This window comes from Pectinophora gossypiella, chromosome 15, assembly GCF_024362695.1.
Source record: "Pectinophora gossypiella chromosome 15, ilPecGoss1.1, whole genome shotgun sequence".
NCBI classification, from domain to species: Eukaryota; Metazoa; Arthropoda; class Insecta; order Lepidoptera; family Gelechiidae; genus Pectinophora; species Pectinophora gossypiella.
This window is the reverse complement of record NC_065418.1, coordinates 8,105,040-8,122,829: the sequence shown is the minus strand read 5'-3', so window position 1 is coordinate 8,122,829 and position 17,790 is coordinate 8,105,040. Positions and strand designations below refer to the sequence as shown.

Genomic DNA, 17,790 nt, shown 5'->3' with positions numbered 1-17,790 from the left:
CCTTTGTACTTAGGTACCTAAATACCAAAGATGATGTATTCCGGTTCTTCCGGTACAGAATAGCAAAGAAGCATAAAGTTATAAAGACGTCAACAAAATAATGAACCTTATCATGACTAACCACGTCACAACATAGCGATGTTATATTTTATTACATCTATTTTGGGTGTAGACGGGTGCCAAATTGGCAAGGTCTAGTGCGACAGATTAGCAAGAGACTTTTTCGGAGCCTTAATAAACAACAAAGAACAAATGTTACTATCAAACGTGATGAATAATAGTCGGAGTAAAACAATTTTAGCTAAGTACCTGCCATTAGTTTTGTTTGTATGTTTAAAAGAACTAATACAAGCACACTCAACAAATATATGAGTTTAATAGTCAACAATGTACAGTTCAGAATGAGGATGAGAATTGATAGAGTCACGGGTTCGGACCCCGTTAGAGTCAGAATTAGTCGATCTTTTTTCTTTGAGAGTTTCCCCTAAGCACAGGTAATTTCTATAGTATATAGTATAGTATGTAGTAGTAGTATATATAGTAATAGTAGGTATAGTTCTTTTAAAACCACCGATTGTTGTTGTTGACTATTAATGTTTTATGAACCGTATTCTACTGTCACGTGTCAGTAATTATCTTTAGATAACTCTTACATGACATGAACGGTTCATTCATTTATATTAATAGAAAATTGCAATAGATTACTTCATCAAGACCAACATTACATAACTTTCCATAAATACTTATAATAATTTTTTGCATGTTGTTATTTAAACAGCCATTGCTTGTATGTAAGTACATACATTTTTATTTGTTTATCGATTTCCTTCAAAACGACTTGTTTTCTTAGATAAAGTTATACACGATGCGATGGTACATTTACATCATGCACAATAAAAGTCGGTCATGGGTATAAGGTTAGGTTAGGTTGTGAAGTGTAAGAAAAAGACTGAAAAATAAAATTTAAGCTTTTTATTTTAATGTTTAATACTTAAAAATCGTCAGATCAGACACTGCCATTACTTACATGCAATACGATATATAAAATGGTTTGTATCGAGTGTATACATTGAAAATACTGTATCATAATCTTATATATCAACTCTGAATAACTAAGATACTTATTGAATACCTTTAGGTATCTATTTAGCTATATATAGCACAATTCGTAAGTAGATATTACATGGCAGTTCAAAAGTATAAAAGGAACATTAATAATTTAGTTGTAGTTTAAATAAAAAGGCGGAAATTATTTACAGGAAATAAATTATATATTCTCTAGTGAATAATTTACGCCAAGATATGCCTTATAATTTAGAATGCTTTCGTAATCGACTGCATCTCACATCCAATAGTATAACATTGCCTCAGTTTTACTGATACATATCTATATATTAATAAAGCTGGTCCATTTACACAGTCATATATTAGATAGTGCTAACATCACATAAAATCATGCAAATTCATAACAAAAATTCATAGCTCATGAACTTGAACGTGTACAGATACCCCCGTTTGTTGTCAATAAATCTAATACAACTAAATATATCACTGTTTAATATTGATGACTACAAATCGTGCTGGCCTATAATTATCAATATCGACAGTTTTCACTATGTTTATACTTTTACAATATAAAAGGTACTCGTTTTATTATTATTAGTGTCATTCGAACGCCATTAACCTTTTTTCTCAATCCATTAAACCCCCAGTTTACATTCATACTAACTAGTTTTTGGCTACGATTACTGTAATATAAATATTTATTTTTGATTGTTGAACACAATTTCATAAATTCCTGGTCTCGTTACAATTTCAAATATGAATTTAGAATTTCTAGGTACCACATGATGTAATTAAAGTGGTGTTAAGACGTCAACAAACTATGAATTAAAAATAAAATAACTTTGCTAAAATAAATAACACCACATCACTTACAAATAACAAATCACAGATACCATTCGCGAACTGCCACGGACTCTACCACTAGTGGCCGGGACACCCTCACGCCGCCGGTCCCGGGCCAGCCTTAAACTAAACGCAGTCTTAAATATCCATCCGACGTACAGCCCTGTTACAACCTAATACTGACAACCTGTTCAACATCATCTTACCTAATACATCAATTAATCGATAGATAGGGCCACAGAGATAACAAACATGCAACAGTGAATGAAAGCGTACCGACATGACAACTATATGTATACTATTGCATTGAGTCGATATAACTCCGAAGGTGAAAAAGTTCCCATAGGCGGTTACGGTTAGCACATTCAAAGGTGTACTCAACTGTGCTTGGGTATCGCAAACATATCACAGATAGTGTGCCGGCGCGCGGCGCGCCTGCGGCCGGCGGCGGCGGCGTCACAGGTAGGGCACGCAGGCTCCGCAGCGCGGCCCGTCGGGGGACTCGGCGCGCGCCCTGCACACAAGCAGGACCCGTTAACTCAGGAGCTCCGCTCGTCGCGCCGCGAGTCCGAGCGGCCCAGCGCTCGCTTCAGCTTCTCCACCAACCTGCTGTGGAACTTGTCCGTGTCGCGTGGCGGGCCGGCCGGGCTAGCCGAGCCCTTGCTGGGGCTGTCGTGGGCCGTGCGCAGCGAGGCTCGCGAGGGCGGCGCGCGGCAGTAAGACAGCGAGCGCATGGCGGGCGCGCTGCGGTGCGGGCTGAGCGTGGCCGAGCGCGCCGACACCGCCGGGCCCTCGGACCGCGACTCGGACACCTTCCGCACGCGGCCGCCCGGCCCCGCCTTCTCGTTCTCCGAGGTCCGCCGCGACCGCTGCGAATTGTATATGTCCCAGTCGTTCTTCACGACAGGCATCATGAACGCCATCTCGGCGACGACGACGGTGGCTCTTTAGTTTTAACGTTTTTGGAGGAGTATCGCCCGCTCTGCCACGGAAAACTATCGCCAGATCGCGGAAAACGGCTCGCCGATCGATACTCTTCAATCACTGTTTATAATCACAAAGTCTTTGGTTTTTACGGAAATTGTTGTTTTTTGCCGTTAAAGATGGGTAAATATTGATATCTTCGATGTAAACGAAGGATTCGAGGAGGAAATACCGGCTTTCACTTCAATGTCACTCGCACTCCGATTAGGACCGGATGTTAACCCTAGGACGAATTGCGATGGAATGAGGTATTCGTGAAAACACACCCTGATTATAAGGAAAATATTGGCGCCACTGTCGCGGCGGCCGTTACGGGTAACTTTGTTTACCTACTGAAATAGTCTGGGAATATGCGAGCTAACTTTTCTATACGTGTCAAGAGCTTATCTATGAACATAAAAAAAAATAGAAGACAATATTAGAACTATTTATGATCAAGATAAGACAAAAGTTCTCACTCTAGTTTAGCATACTTAGTAGTTTAGCCACTGCACAATAGATGGCATTAGGAAAATTATTTTACAGCGCCATCTTCCGGGCAATAGCAACTAGCAGACATATTCATGAAACTTGACAACTACTTAACATGCATAACTAGTACTATTAGTAATACTATACTTCTTGTACAGATGGCGCTCAAAATTTGTGTCAAAATTGTGTTAAAAGAAAACATTTTTTATCGCGCCTAAGTAATGTAAATAATTAATAAGATAAAATAATTAATTAGATGCTTCATGTGAAAATCGTTGAAAAAGAAAATAAAATTACATTAATGAATAAAATGTTTATTTAATAAGCAGATAACATTTCGGTACAATTAATATAATTTTCTTATTAATTTCATTACTATACCTTAGCTGTGTTATTTCTCTCTATGGTAATATCTTGTTACTAGATTTATTGATGAGTAATGACACGATTTATAAATAATATGATACAATTTTGTAAGATCTTACATTCGCACATCACTTCGTCACAATTACTTTCTTTTCAGATGAAGTCTCAAAAATTTGTGGCATAAGATAATTTTGATATGTATACTATACACAACACAACCCATCACATAAACAAATGACTCACAAAATGAAACACTAAACAATGCGCCTTCTTTTGCATGCATCATAAACCTTTGATAACAATTTATTATCTTATACAGGCTACAATAATATTTTATTGATAACACATTAACATAACGTCATATTTTTAAGCAACTGCAACATAATGTCATAGCAAGTATAACATTAAAAATACACGATTAACTGGTGGGAACAATATCACATGTTTACGAAAATAGGAAGTTACGAAGCTATAACTAACAATAAATGCAACAATTGTCCTTTATATTTATAAATTTGTAAGTAATTAAAATTAGTTATTTTTATTGCGGTCGTATGACGCATTTGTTACTAGTAATAATATGAGTATTTTTTAACAAGCGTGACAGACATTTTCCTTTCCCCTAAATATTGGCAACGTCTTCATAACATTTTTTAACTGTAAAAATCATTCTGTAATTTTCATATTTTTTTTACAAAAAAAAAATAGTGTAAAAATAATGTGCTTTCGGTTTTTTTATTTAGAAATCTTTAAACGAACGAGACCGTCCTCTATAAAATAAATCAATCGGATTTCGTACCGCATAAAATCTTTTCCGTTTATACATAGAACAATTTATGGGGATCAACCAGTAGATTGAGCGGTTGTGTTTTGTTCCTCTTTAGTCTTATTAAGGTCATAGTACCCGTTAAGGTTGACCATAGTGAGTAGTTCCGCCAGGTGCCTCTGATAACCACACTCCATAAGCTTCGTGATCACTTTGTGGAGGTATTTCGCCAACTTCTCGAACAGGTGGAACAATTCCTGTAGTTGCGTGAAGCTGGAGTGTGTGAAATAACCGCCCTCCTCTTTCTGTTGCCATTCCCTGTAAATGAAGTAGCTAAAGTTCATTTTTGTTTGCAAACTGAGATCTTAGCGAACGATACGAGATACGAACTGGATGACTTCGATTTAACACTAAAAAAGGAAGCATTATGGGGAGAAAGCGTATGTCCAAAGTAGGTAATCCTTTAAAGTGTGAGTGCAAGTGCTTCTCTTCCCGGGCATGTCGTAAAAACCGACAGAGGGATTGTGTCCTCTAACATGATGGACTAATGTTATGGGCGATAGGCTGATCCCTTATCACCATAAGGTTCATCATATCCATCTTTGGACTTCGTATCAACAGTGGCTGCAAATTGTCTTTGATTACTTGTGGCTCTGCCCACCCCATTAGGGATTACGGGCGTGAGTTTATGTATGTATGTATGTTAAAGTGTGACAAACATCGCGATGTTAAAAGCCGGAAGATCTCATGAAATCCATGAGTGGAAGACTGTAACGATAGCAGGCGACCTCAAAAATCTTAAATGATGATGATTGTAACCAGTATTATTTTTCTTTGTGATGCAAGTAATATGCAACTACACAAAGAGAAAATTAAATCGAAAGTCTGAATCGGACGAGGCTTGAACAGGACCGTCGTGCGAGTCACACTTTTTCTATTTGATTTGTGAGTTTTCCTAAGTGAGTGCAATAAAAACAACTGACAAACTTACCCAGCTTTCAGAACCCGACTGAACTTCAGAATGACTGTAAATATGTCATTCAACAACTTCATAACGGGTGTCGAACGGTTATTCAGAAGGCATCTGAACAAAACCTTCTTGATGTACACCACATGGCACTCGTACAAATCGTCTAACGTCCTTGCCTTTTTCAAATCATTCTCAAACTCTCTCCAGGAAGAAAGTATGCAAGTAGTAACGATATAGTTGTCCAACGCCCGAATCAAAGACGCCATAATGTGTCGGTATATTTGCACGGAGATGTAGTGTGGTGATTTTATAAGCTTCCGTGAGTGTTTTCTTGATAATTTGGCTGCTAACTTTAGGGACTGTAAAGGAAATGTAAAGTCTCTTAGTCGGAGTATATATTAGGCAAAAAATTAGGAAATGTATAATTAATAATTGTTACGTATTGTTATTATAAACATATTTTTCGTGGAACAAAATAGCTACGATCACAAACTGGGTCCTATTGATCCAAACAATATGTTTTAAAACCAACATAAGCTCACAACTGTATTATCGACTGGGATAGTCAGGCAGTCAGTCAGTTTCGGATTTTAAAATTAGTTAATAAAAAAAAATCTCACCTCAAAATCCTCTCCCAACACCCAAAATATCCTCCTCATTTTGATGAGGAACTGAAAGACCTTCGCGTATCTCAGCAGCGCCTCTTGCGACAGGATAATATTGAGCGGCCAACTGACCGTGTACGTCAAAGAAAGACACTGTAGCACATCAGGCGAACTGTGCTGGAAGCTTAGAGGCGATTCCGTGATCGTGAAGGATAGGTTCTCCGAGAATTTATGAACATCTGAAAGAGTAGTAAGTTTTTACATGTATTGACATGGAACTTAGGAAAACGATGGAGTAACTACCTGATGAAGAATACTCCAAAAGGTATATAAAGTCGCTGTGTTATTGACAAACTAAAGTGATGATAAGTGTAATGAGTGTAAAGTAATAAAGATGTTTGTCACTTACGTGATATGGATGACCCCAATGCTTTGTCCAGAATATTATGCAACGTAGCGAAATTTAACAACTCTTGCGGGTTCAAAGTTTTTACAAGCCTAGTGAACAGATTCTTGCATATACTATTGGAAAATTCACCATCCATCAGAAAGAAGTAATCCTTTAAACTTCCCAAATGTTCGTACATGTCGAGGTTGACCAGAAAATAAGTTAGGATGGAGTTGTTGACGACTTCCAGTTGGTATGTTAGAGGTAGCATCACAGAGCGCTGCAGACACGCAGTCAATGTTGCTATGTTGTCGCAAATAATTTTCTGTTCGTCGTCTTCTTCAGGTCCAAAATGCGAGGCGAATATATTCGAATAAGGTTTCTTCCTAACTTCCTCCATGATCAATGCCGGATGAGTGTAACACGATGAAGACGTACCGACATCCATTTTACTCGTAAAATGATCTCTAGAAAAACCTCTCAAACCTCGAACGCCAAAAGGATCAAAATCTACTAAACTATATGTCCCATCCAAGAAGTTCATATAAGACTTTTTCTTCTCTTTCTGTATTGGTGCGATGATTTTAGATGGAGAACTTTCTGGAGTGGTCCGGACATCGCCTACACCTTCTGTGTCAACAGTCTCGTCAACCATCAATGTGAAGTCGAAGCCATCCGAACTCAAGAACGGTTTATCCGCATTAACAAGTTCAGCAGTCTCCAGCCTATTTCCTTCGCTATGAGGTGTGAACGCATCACTGGTCATTGCGCCTTCTAAAGGAATATCAGCCGTGGTTGGGGTTTCCAGGTCCAACTACAGAAAGATAAAGAAGAATACGGATTATTGCGACCATCAAGTATATCTCGATTAGTTTCGATTTAAATTCAAGATGTATTCAAGAATTACTTACCCTTGCCATAAATTCTCCTGGTGTAACTACTCCTGGAGTAAACGTGGAACTACCGCCCCCGGAAAACTCATGATAAGGCTTTAAGTTCAACGTCAAATTAGACCGCTTGGGGGGTTCACGTTTTGTTGTCTCACTAGGTTTGATGTCAGCGGATCCCAAAATTTTAACCCTATTACGTACAGCTTCTTCCTGCGCAACGTTAGCTGGATCTTTCTTTGGTGCTGCTCCAATAGGAAGATTGTATTCGACTCCCAATATTTTCTGTCTGTTCGCTATGGCTTCTTTCTGGGCATCAGTTATTGGTTCAGACACCGTGCGTAGTGGTTCTTCCGACGCGGTTGCGAATCTCCCTCCAAGGACTTTCAATTTATTTCTTTTGGCTTCAAGAAAAGGGATCAACGCATCTGGTATATTATTTTCTTCATCCACCACTGATACAGTAACTAGAGGAGGATCTTTAACCTGATTGTTATCAGCATCGAGTTGACCAAATTCATGAGCCATTACTTTATGTTTATTTTTCAAAGCTTCTTCTCTACCTTTGAGGTATTGAAGGTTATCATAAGCATCATTTAAATCCGCGCCTATGACATCGCTCGACTTGGTATCTTTATTGTCAGAATTGTTTTCGGAATCAACAGCAACTACGTTACCTTGAGCGTCTAAATCTTGTACGTTGTCGACACTAGAATCCTCGCTTTTTGAACTGCTAAAAATGCTTTTGGCTGCTTTGCAGATAGCCAGAAGTAATTCTGTGGATGATTTTGGTTTGGATTCAGATTCTGTCGTGGGTAAATCTGATACTTGGTCCATAGCTTCGTCAGCGAGTGTGCAGGCACTTTTGTAATTTGAAGTGCTATCACTATCTTGCATGGTGTCGAGTTCATCATCAGATTTTTGGTTGGTACTTTGTATAGACATCGCCATTATTTCCTCATTTTTCTTGTGTTCCAATTCCAACTTCTCTCTCTTTAAATTCCTCTCTTCCGTTGAAAGTAACTGTATTCGGGACTGATCTAATTGTAACCTTTTTATTTTCCATTCTGTGTGCATTTTACTCTTTTCAACTTCTTGATTTAATTTTGAATAGTACGCCATCATTTTATTCCTAGAACGACAAAATATGAAATTATTTCCTATGACAATAGCTTTTTGACTAAGTTTTAATAGAATAGAAATAAACAACAAATCGCACCCACCACGAACAAATTGCGTATGTAAAAATAGGTACTATATTCTCATCTCACCTCTCATCGTCTCTTAGCCTCGCGTCCACCTCTTCAGATGCTTTCTCCAATTCTTGTTGCAGTCGAGAACGATGTCTCTCCCGCTGTTTAGACTTCATTTTGGCGGCTTTCGCCTCAGCCATCGCTTCTTCTAACACACGAAGAGAATGTTGTTTCTCTGCTATTATGAGCTGAGCTAACCTTTTGCGTTCGGCTGAAAAAAGAACCGTAGTATTAATTCGAGTCCTATACAACGTTATTGCTTCAGTGATCACTAACACAATTGCTAGCCCCTCTATTACTTGATTTGATTATGAAAAGAAATGTTTTGCATAACGGTTGTCATTTATTCCACAAAACCATAATGCTTATTTTATCGATAAATGGCGAACAACGATTACGCCATCGCACGTCAGGGGTATAAGTGGGTATAAGACTCACATAACTGATTTCAAAAATCCTAGGCCTTGTGGAACTTACCAACAATTTTCTCCATAGTCTCAGCCTGCTTCAATGAAGCCATTTCAGTGAAGGCTTTCCTCTCGGCCTCTCGCTTCAGTAGAATCTGTTCGAAGGTCACAGGTTCCCCGCTGACGAAGAGACATCTCGTACGGTACACGTCTAAGACCTCCTGCTGTTGTTCCAGCTCTTCGAAACTGGCGCAGCACTTGACAGTTGGATGGTCTGATGATATGAGCAGGACTAGTGGGTCCTGAAAGCGGAGAAGTAATAGTGAGACTATGAACAGTGTAATTCATAATCACTTGGCATATAATGACCGAAATAGAATAATATAATTCATAGTGATGATGTCCGTGTCCGGCGATAGCGACTTCATGTGATGTGTGTAACTCTCTTATGTAACTCGCAAAACCGAATTTCGATTTGAAGATACGGTAACACGAGGAGCAATAGAGTTCTGCTGAGTTGAAAGTAATAAAAACGAAAGTAATACGGTAACGCCTGACACCTAATCCAATTTGGATGACAATTGGCTCATCCATCCCAGAGACGAATATAGTAAACGGGCTGGAGAGTGCTCCTAGGCTCGATATAACCAAAGTAGAGGACAAAACCGCAGGTGGAAAACTGCTCAATTAGCATCAATGTTAAACATCCGCCAAAACCTACTTACACTCGGATTACAATGTTTCAGAAGCCGCAGCGACTTCCCACAGAGGAGTATAAACTTCGCCAAAGGCCTGAGGAACTCTGGCACCGCTACACTTTGAGTCATGTAGAATCCTTTGTCCCAGTAACGCTTCGACCGCGTATGGACGTAGGCAGAATCTTTACGGATAAAAAACTCGTTGAAACGATCGTCTAGCTCGCCTTCGAATATGAACCTTTCGATAAACCTGCGAAACGATAATTTGGTTACTCTTATGATTATGAATTAATTTATGAAAAGTGACGAGGTAAATTTTTCGCTGCTGATGTCTTTTCATGATGAAGGTTTTAACATTGTTGGTTATATTTTACATTGGTATCGATTCTGACTTTGTTTTATTTTAGTCTGACAACACTAAAATAGTGCCGTCCTTCACTTACTAAGAGTTCAAGACAGAGATAAGACTACTTTTAGAACTATGGAACTAAATTAAAATTAAGTTGATGTCTGCAAGAATCAGCACCATTCACAACTGAAACTCTAGTTATAAAAATATGGCTTACTTGAAATAAACCTTGCAGATAGAGAAGAGAGAGTTGAACATCGTGTATGCAGTCTTCTTGTGAGTAACGAGCGATATCTCGTTGAATAAGTACGACATAAGCTCGGCTCCCAGAGGTATCGTGCTTTTAGATTCTGGAAAAACAAATATTATTATTATAATTACCATTATAGACACGTCGATACGGCTCACCACCTATCACGTTGGTCTAACCGAAAGCTCGGTGAGGCGTGGGTACTTAGTTCATCTTACGATGGATGTACCTCTGACTATCTCAATTGGAATATAGCAGTGAGCTTATGTTATATTGGCCCCGATTCCTGCAGACACATCCTAATTTTACTTTAAGTTACACCCGGCATTATCTTATCCGCCGAAAAGGAAAGGGACGGGTGTTTGACAGCTGTTAATTTTAGGAAGAATGAGTACATGAATGTATAACCCGGGCAAATCAAATATGTATGTCGCTAGTATGCAAACCGTTTGACGTGTCCTCTCTACTCAATTCTGTCGGGTTATTGGCCGATGTAAAATTTTTAGACGGTTGTTTTAGATTTCTGCTTAAAATTGACGTGTGTTCTATAAATTTTATGCCTGTCGATTACCCGTCCCTTTCTTTTTCAACGGATACGAAAATAACAGGTATAACTTAAGATAAAATTAGACAGTGTTTACTGGAATTAGCACCATTATGGTTATAACCCACATTCAGTGATAACTAGTCAAACTTACCATGCTCCATCAATTTGTAAATAGAAACAATAGTTTCTATTTCGTATTTGAGCGGCTCCATGTGATACAGTATTTGTAATAGTGTAGGCATACAGTTCAAGTCTTCAGTGGACACCTTACAACATTCCTCGTATATTTCGGTCGCTTTCAAACGGAATTGCAGTAAAAATCTTCTTACTACCTCTCTGGCACCCTAAAAAAATAAGTTTGGCTAAGAAATTAAATCTACAATGAGTAACATAAACAATCTAACCTATATACGTCTCACATCTGAGCGAAGGCCTCCCCTCACACAACCGCAGGGGACATGGAGTATACTCCACCACCCTGCTCCATTGCAGGTTGGTAGATTTTTGATGGCTATTAACCAGAACCAACGGCTTAACCTGTGAGTTTAATGTACCTTCCGAACCACGAAATCATCTTACTTATGCGAATAAATCAGGTGAGGTGATTCAAGCCTACAATGTCCTTACCAAACAAGGGGCAGTCTCACGGAGATTACGACAATGGCCACATCGGGAATCGAGGCCAGTCCACCAAATCGCCAGGCCAAGGCTCTAACCACTAGAGGCTGCTTACTATCATCAAAAGAAAAAAATAAGAAAATCACAAACCTCATAAACAAGTCCATTTGTATGGAAATGATCTTCCAAAGACTGATTGAACGCGAATTTGAACAGCCTCCTGTAGTACGTGCCAACAAGTAGTAAGTCGGTGACGTAACCTCGAATATGCTCCTTTGATACGCCTTCCAAAACCAAGTCCTCTTTCATGTAGAAGCAATTTGATTCTTGACTGAATGGAAACGTTTTTGTTTCTATACCAACTGAAACAATATAGATCAATGTCAAATACGTAACGTAATACTGGCTGGGCAGAGACATAAGTCATCAAAAGACATCCTGTAGTCCCATTAGGTATTCTTCTCTCGTGTGGGTTGTGAAGTCAATGATCGACCTGATCAACAGTCTCGGTTATTAATAAGCCGCCAGGGACCTTTTTTTAAAGTGACTTATTGTAGATTTGGCGCAAATGGCATTAACTACTTGGCCGAAAAAATAAGGAGCTCTGAAGGGTTTCACCCGGCCGCCAGAGACGGGGTCACATGGCGCACATGTGTAAAATTATAAGCTAAGGTTTAATATGCCTTCTGAAACTTACTTTTCAATCGGATTATTCAACCTGAAATGTCCTAACTTAACAAAGGACAGTCTCACAAAGTAATTTCGAAAATGTTCCCATTGAAAATTGAACCTGGGCTTAAGTAAAAACTATTATCTAATCTGTGCCTGTGTAATCTTTGCCTGGGCTTCCTAACGCGTGTCGAACGCTTGCACTCTTAACGCTAGAAAATGGAATGTAAACATTTGAGTATTAAAAAAATGCTTACTAATAAGGTACATAATATTCCTGATGAACTGCTTCTCAGATATAACACTAAGATCACGTAATCCATCTCCGTAGATCCTCCGCCATAACGCCATTTCTCTCGATGAGGTCGCTATAAGCTGTCTCTCGTTTATTGGAGGCATTTTTGCTGCAAAGATAAGTAGAATTTCCTCATGATTTTTTCGTTTTAGAAGAAGACAATAAAAGCAATTTAGAGGATACTTTATATAGGATAGCAGGAATTATAATTTTATATCATTAACGAATATCCATATTATAATATTAAGTCGAACTACATTTCCTACCAGCCCTTGCGGCATGGCAACAGCGCCACCCGCGGCGCGAATTATATCGAGGACGTCGACCTATCTTCGTACATAGCATTCGCTATGTCTATTGCTCTAAGCCCTCGATATAATTCGCATCGCACGCAGCGCGGTCTGGGTCCGGACCCTACAGGAAATTCAGTTTTTATTTTTAAACAAAATAATTATAAAATTAAATGTAGTTGAAACAAAATTACTTAGGTTTGTATTTGTGACTTTCAACTTACTTTGGAAAGATATGATTATATAAGCACTATAAACTTGTAACATAGAATCTAGTTATAAAAGAATGTAATGACTACTTTGAAAAGAATGTTAAAAGAAAATTCTTCTTCATTCACTATTCATCATTATTCATTGTTATTCTTCTTCATTGACTATTGATTTTTAGATCACTTACAAACCACCTCCCAAATATCATCAGGGATGTCCTTGTCCATCTGTGTTGCTATTTCCCAGATGTCAATAGATTCTTCATGACTCTTAGCTCTGAATACCTCTTTTACTTCTGCTGTGCTTGGTACTGACACTTGTGGCAACTGAAATGGTAGAATAAAGTAGACTCAGTTATAACATGTTGGTTCCGATTGGGTACCTAGTATCTTAGGTCAAAGAATTTCTAATTACTAAATAAAAACAGATTTATAACTGAGGAAAACCATTAAGGAAATCAATAGCAATAAGCAATAAGGCCACCTATTTGTGCTTATGTTTTTATTTGTATGTATATGTCCTTTGTATATGTTGTTGTGCAATAAAGTATTATTGATTGATTGATTGAAATCTGAAAACAATCAAAATAAAGCTAATTAATAAAGTGGCAACCAGTCAACTCACTTCCAAGTTGCTGCACATATGCACACATGTATCTGATACTGGTATTTGCAAATCTCTCGGTGCTGTCAACCGAGGGAAGTTCCACAAGCAGCCTTCAGAGTATGGGGATGGGAATGTGCTTGTTGTAGCCAGAGATGGTATCGACATTGGACTCATAAAGCTTCTTATCTCTACTCCATGAGATATGTGATCAGGAAGAACTGCAATAAATGAATATAAACATTATTTATTCACACTGAATTTGTGATCAGCAGGGTAGCAGCAGTTAAGGTATACTAGCGGTTAAGTAAAGAATGACTGCTTTTGAAATATGAATTACTATTGTTGTAACCATTACTAGCATAGAAGAAAAACACTGTGAAGAAAGATGTTTCATGGTGATGATGAAGATGGTGATAGAAGGCCAAACAAAATTCATCTTTTAGAATTTACAAAAACAGGCAACTGCTGTAAATTTTGATCTTTATTAATTTTTCAAAGAATACTGTTTTTAGTTTCTAATACTCACAAGACCTAGAATCAAAACTCTCCACTGTATATTCTGTATAGGTTTGAGATCTAGGGCTGCTAAGCTTGTGGTCATGTCGTTTCAATGAAAATGGCAGCTCAAACACATGTGATGGAAAATACGGGTACGGCTGTGGTGACCCGAATACTTCACGTCGTGGTTTCGGTAGCATCTCATCTAGCAACCCAAATGTGAAGGGTTTCTGAAAAAAGTGAAAACATGAAAAAAATAAAGAAAATTAAAATATAGTTGTTTATTTGAATTGCTTTATAAACACCAGTAATACAAACCTGAAACAACTCTGGAGAATAATCCTCCTTTATTGTGTCACTCAAAGCCACAAGAAGTTTCAAAACTTTATAAATGTGATCTTTATTCTCTCTGAAATCTGTTTGACGAATTCTGCTGATTATTTTCTTCAATTCTACAGACCTTTTGAACTCTGCGACGTTTTTAACATTTCGGTGGGACGTTAAATAATAAGACAGCAGATCTATGATCGGTTCGCCCTTAGTACACTGAACTTCTTTTGACGATTTCTTTAGAATTATTTCATAAGCGCATGACCTCATCTTGGACACTAATCGCTTCTGTGGTACTCTATTCTGGGAGGTATACTTGGAGGCTGTTCTATTACAGAGCTCTGTAATGAGCTCGAAAACTCCATCTTCGTTTTCCATCGTCGCTGTTGAAGCCATTTGTTTGATTCTTTAACAACAAATAAAATTAATAACGACAAGTTTAAGTATCTGATGAGTACGTAATGATAACAAATACTATGCCATTCATTCCATTTCCTTCAAGAAACAGCAAAACTCAATCAACAAAACCCAAAAATCACAAATATATCATATTGTTTTGGAAACGTAATGGTCATGGTCAACTTAAAACTGACGAGCGGCAGAGTGACAGTGACAGACAGACAACAAACATTTCAAAAAAAAACTTTCACCAAAAAAGTAAACCTAACCTAGCTTTATGGCGGGAAACGGGAACGGGACAGTTGCTTTCTTCATTGAATAATCTAAATAATTAATACAAAGCGCATTAAGTTAGTCGGAAAACATTCGCAACAGTGTTATTATATCGGAGTATTGAGAATTCAATGAACAAAGTGAATCTGCCTATTTTCGCTTCATGCCAACAAGCCGCTTCATAACTCGAAAGTCTATGCGGATTTTTGAGTTAATTCGTTTGGGATTCGGAGTAGGAGTCTACTCCGAGGGTGGGGGCTTAGGTTTCATCACCTTTCATCATTTCATTAATCATCAAGAAAAAAAATACGTAAGACTTGGCTGTATGAGCATAGATCCCTTTGCCTTACCGTTCGGAGAAAACCAAAACAAAAAAAGTAAACCTAACCTATTCGAAATTTGTTTTTTGTAAAAGAAGTGGAGAAAATATAAATAATCCTTTATAATTAATACAATTAGGGGTATTGTGTTTGCTTCTTAATTGTTTTTAAAAATGAATCAAGCGGATGTATCTAAGTTAGTATCTAAACTACGGATAAAGGTAAAGCCTGATCCTCGTCGGCTAAGAAATGAACAGGGGCCTGAAGGTAGATTAAATAGATTACGTAAAACTGTAACTGGATTAATCAAACATGAAAGAATCGAAGTTAATTACAATAGAGGAGACGAGGCTCGACAATACGCTGAAAGGGTGAGTTAGACATAAGTAAATATAACCTATGATTACATTACATTAACTGAATCCAATTCATGATTTAAATCTATGTTATTTGTTGCAGCTCATATCCGAGGCTATTCGACACGGTGACTGTCACAAACCAACGATGGAAGCTGCTGACTACTGGCTACTAGAAAAAGAACTAGTTCACAAGTTGTTCAAAGTTCTAGTTCCTCGCTTTGAGAACTGCAATACTGCATACACCCGTATGTACAGGGCTCCACGCCCACAGTACAGCCGAAACATTGAAACAACTGTTCTAGAACTTAGAGGAAACCCATACCCACCTCTCTTCAATAAACAAGCTAATAACAGATTATTAATTCAAAATGTTTTACTCGATGCAGCAAAATATGATTACCGACAGTCCAAATATGCAGAAATCGCGGATAACATTGGCAAACCAGCAAAACAAAATGAAGCAAGCAATAAAGTAGAAGAAAGTTCAGAAAGAAGTAAAAATACTGACAGTTAATTAGAAGATACCTACTTATAGGTAGTTGAGTAGAGTTAACATTAGTAGCTCCACATATTTTATGTAATCATTTAGTAAATATTTAAATTAAGAAAACATTTTTTTGTTGTTTAAATATCCTATTAATAGACCCAAATGGGCATGGAGCAGAAGCGAGGTGATCTTGTTCTTCAAGAAAGGTGATAAAGCCCTACTGAAGAACTACAGACCTATCTCGCTTCTGAGCCATGTCTACAAGTTGTTTTCGAGGGTCATTACGAATCGTCTCGCTTGCAGGTTTGACGACTTCCAGCCTCCCGAACAAGCCGGTTTCCGAAAAGGCTTTAGCACCATAGACCACATCCATACGCTGCGGCAGGTTATACAGAAGACCGAAGAGTATAATCTGCCACTTTGCTTGGCGTTTGTGGACTATGAGAAAGCCTTTGATTCGATCGAGACCTGGGCTGTGTTGCAGTCTCTTCAGAGGTGCCAAGTGGACCATAGGTACATCGAAGTGCTAAGGGACCTCTACCAAAATGCCACTATGTCAGTTCGAGTACAGAACCAGAGCTCTAATCCGATCCAACTGCAGCGAGGAGTGAGACAGGGAGATGTCATCTCTCCGAAACTGTTCACTGCTGCATTGGAGGATATTTTTAAGCTTCTGGACTGGAAAGGATTTGGCATCAACATCAACGGCGAGTACCTGACGCACCTTCGATTTGCCGATGATATAGTCCTAATGGCTGAGACCCTGGAAGACCTGAACACCATGCTCGAGCATCTCAGTAACGCATCCCAACGAGTGGGTCTTAGCATGAACATGGCAAAGACAAAAATTATGTCCAACGACCATGTCGCACCCACTCCAGTTCAGGTTGGGAACGTTACACTCGAAGTTGTAGACCAGTACATTTACCTAGGACAAATAATCCAGTTAGGTAAGTCCAACTTCGAGAAAGAGATCTCTCGTCGGATCCAACTCGGATGGGCAGCGTTCGGGAAGCTGCGGAATATCTTCTCGTCCAGAATACCTCAGTGTCTCAAGACGAAAGTCTTTGACCAGTGCGTGTTGCCAGTGATGACCTACGGCAGTGAGACGTGGCCGCTTACTATGGGTCTCGTGAGGAGGCTCGGTGTCGCTCAGCGGGCAATGGAGAGAGCTATGCTCGGTATTTCCCTGCTGGATCGAATCAGAAATGAGGAGATCCGCAGGAGAACTAAAGCCACCGACATAGCTCGGAGAATTGCAAAGCTGAAGTGGCAGTGGGCAGGACACATAGCGAGGAGAACCGATGGCCGATGGGGCGGAAAGGTTCTGGAGTGGCGACCACGTGTCGGACGACGCTCAGTGGGTAGGCCCGCTACAAGGTGGACCGACGATCTGGTGAAGGTCGCGGGAAGCCGCTGGATGCGGGCAGCGCAGGACCGATCGTCGTGGAGATCCTTGGGGGAGGCCTATGCCCAGCAGTGGGCGTCATACGGCTGATGATGATGAGACCCAAATAAAGTTGTGCAATGTGTAATTTAATTATTTACACCATTTTACAGCATTACAATTAACTTTAAAATAGGCAG

The 17,790-nt window shown here is 39.0% G+C and overlaps 3 protein-coding genes across 3 annotated transcripts; 1 reads left to right on the top strand and 2 right to left on the bottom strand.

Moving 5' to 3' along the window:
- Nucleotides 1-957: 957 nt before the first annotated feature.
- On the bottom strand, nucleotides 958-3,155 carry LOC126372991 (uncharacterized). Its single transcript, XM_050018929.1, has 2 exons — nucleotides 2,515-3,155; nucleotides 958-2,422 (listed from the first exon to the last, which is right to left on the bottom strand). Exons 1-2 carry the CDS (start codon nucleotides 2,829-2,831, stop codon nucleotides 2,365-2,367), a joined length of 375 nt encoding a protein of 124 aa, XP_049874886.1. The 5' UTR covers nucleotides 2,832-3,155; the 3' UTR covers nucleotides 958-2,364.
- A 501-nt stretch (nucleotides 3,156-3,656) lies between these two features.
- LOC126372958 (gamma-tubulin complex component 6) lies at nucleotides 3,657-14,955 on the bottom strand. Its single transcript, XM_050018885.1, has 16 exons — nucleotides 14,354-14,955; nucleotides 14,064-14,265; nucleotides 13,556-13,755; nucleotides 13,119-13,257; nucleotides 12,394-12,540; nucleotides 11,618-11,829; nucleotides 11,001-11,193; nucleotides 10,270-10,402; nucleotides 9,731-9,953; nucleotides 9,076-9,307; nucleotides 8,617-8,809; nucleotides 7,370-8,477; nucleotides 6,480-7,272; nucleotides 6,086-6,309; nucleotides 5,487-5,824; nucleotides 3,657-4,813 (listed from the first exon to the last, which is right to left on the bottom strand). Exons 1-16 carry the CDS (start codon nucleotides 14,759-14,761, stop codon nucleotides 4,573-4,575), a joined length of 4,986 nt encoding a protein of 1,661 aa, XP_049874842.1. The 5' UTR covers nucleotides 14,762-14,955; the 3' UTR covers nucleotides 3,657-4,572.
- Nucleotides 14,956-15,389: 434 nt separating this feature from the next.
- On the top strand, nucleotides 15,390-16,330 carry LOC126372975 (39S ribosomal protein L17, mitochondrial). Its single transcript, XM_050018909.1, has 2 exons — nucleotides 15,390-15,728; nucleotides 15,817-16,330. The coding sequence occupies exons 1-2, from the start codon at nucleotides 15,531-15,533 to the stop codon at nucleotides 16,228-16,230; spliced, it is 612 nt and encodes a 203-aa protein (XP_049874866.1). The 5' UTR covers nucleotides 15,390-15,530; the 3' UTR covers nucleotides 16,231-16,330.
- The last annotated feature ends 1,460 nt before the right edge of the window (nucleotides 16,331-17,790 follow it).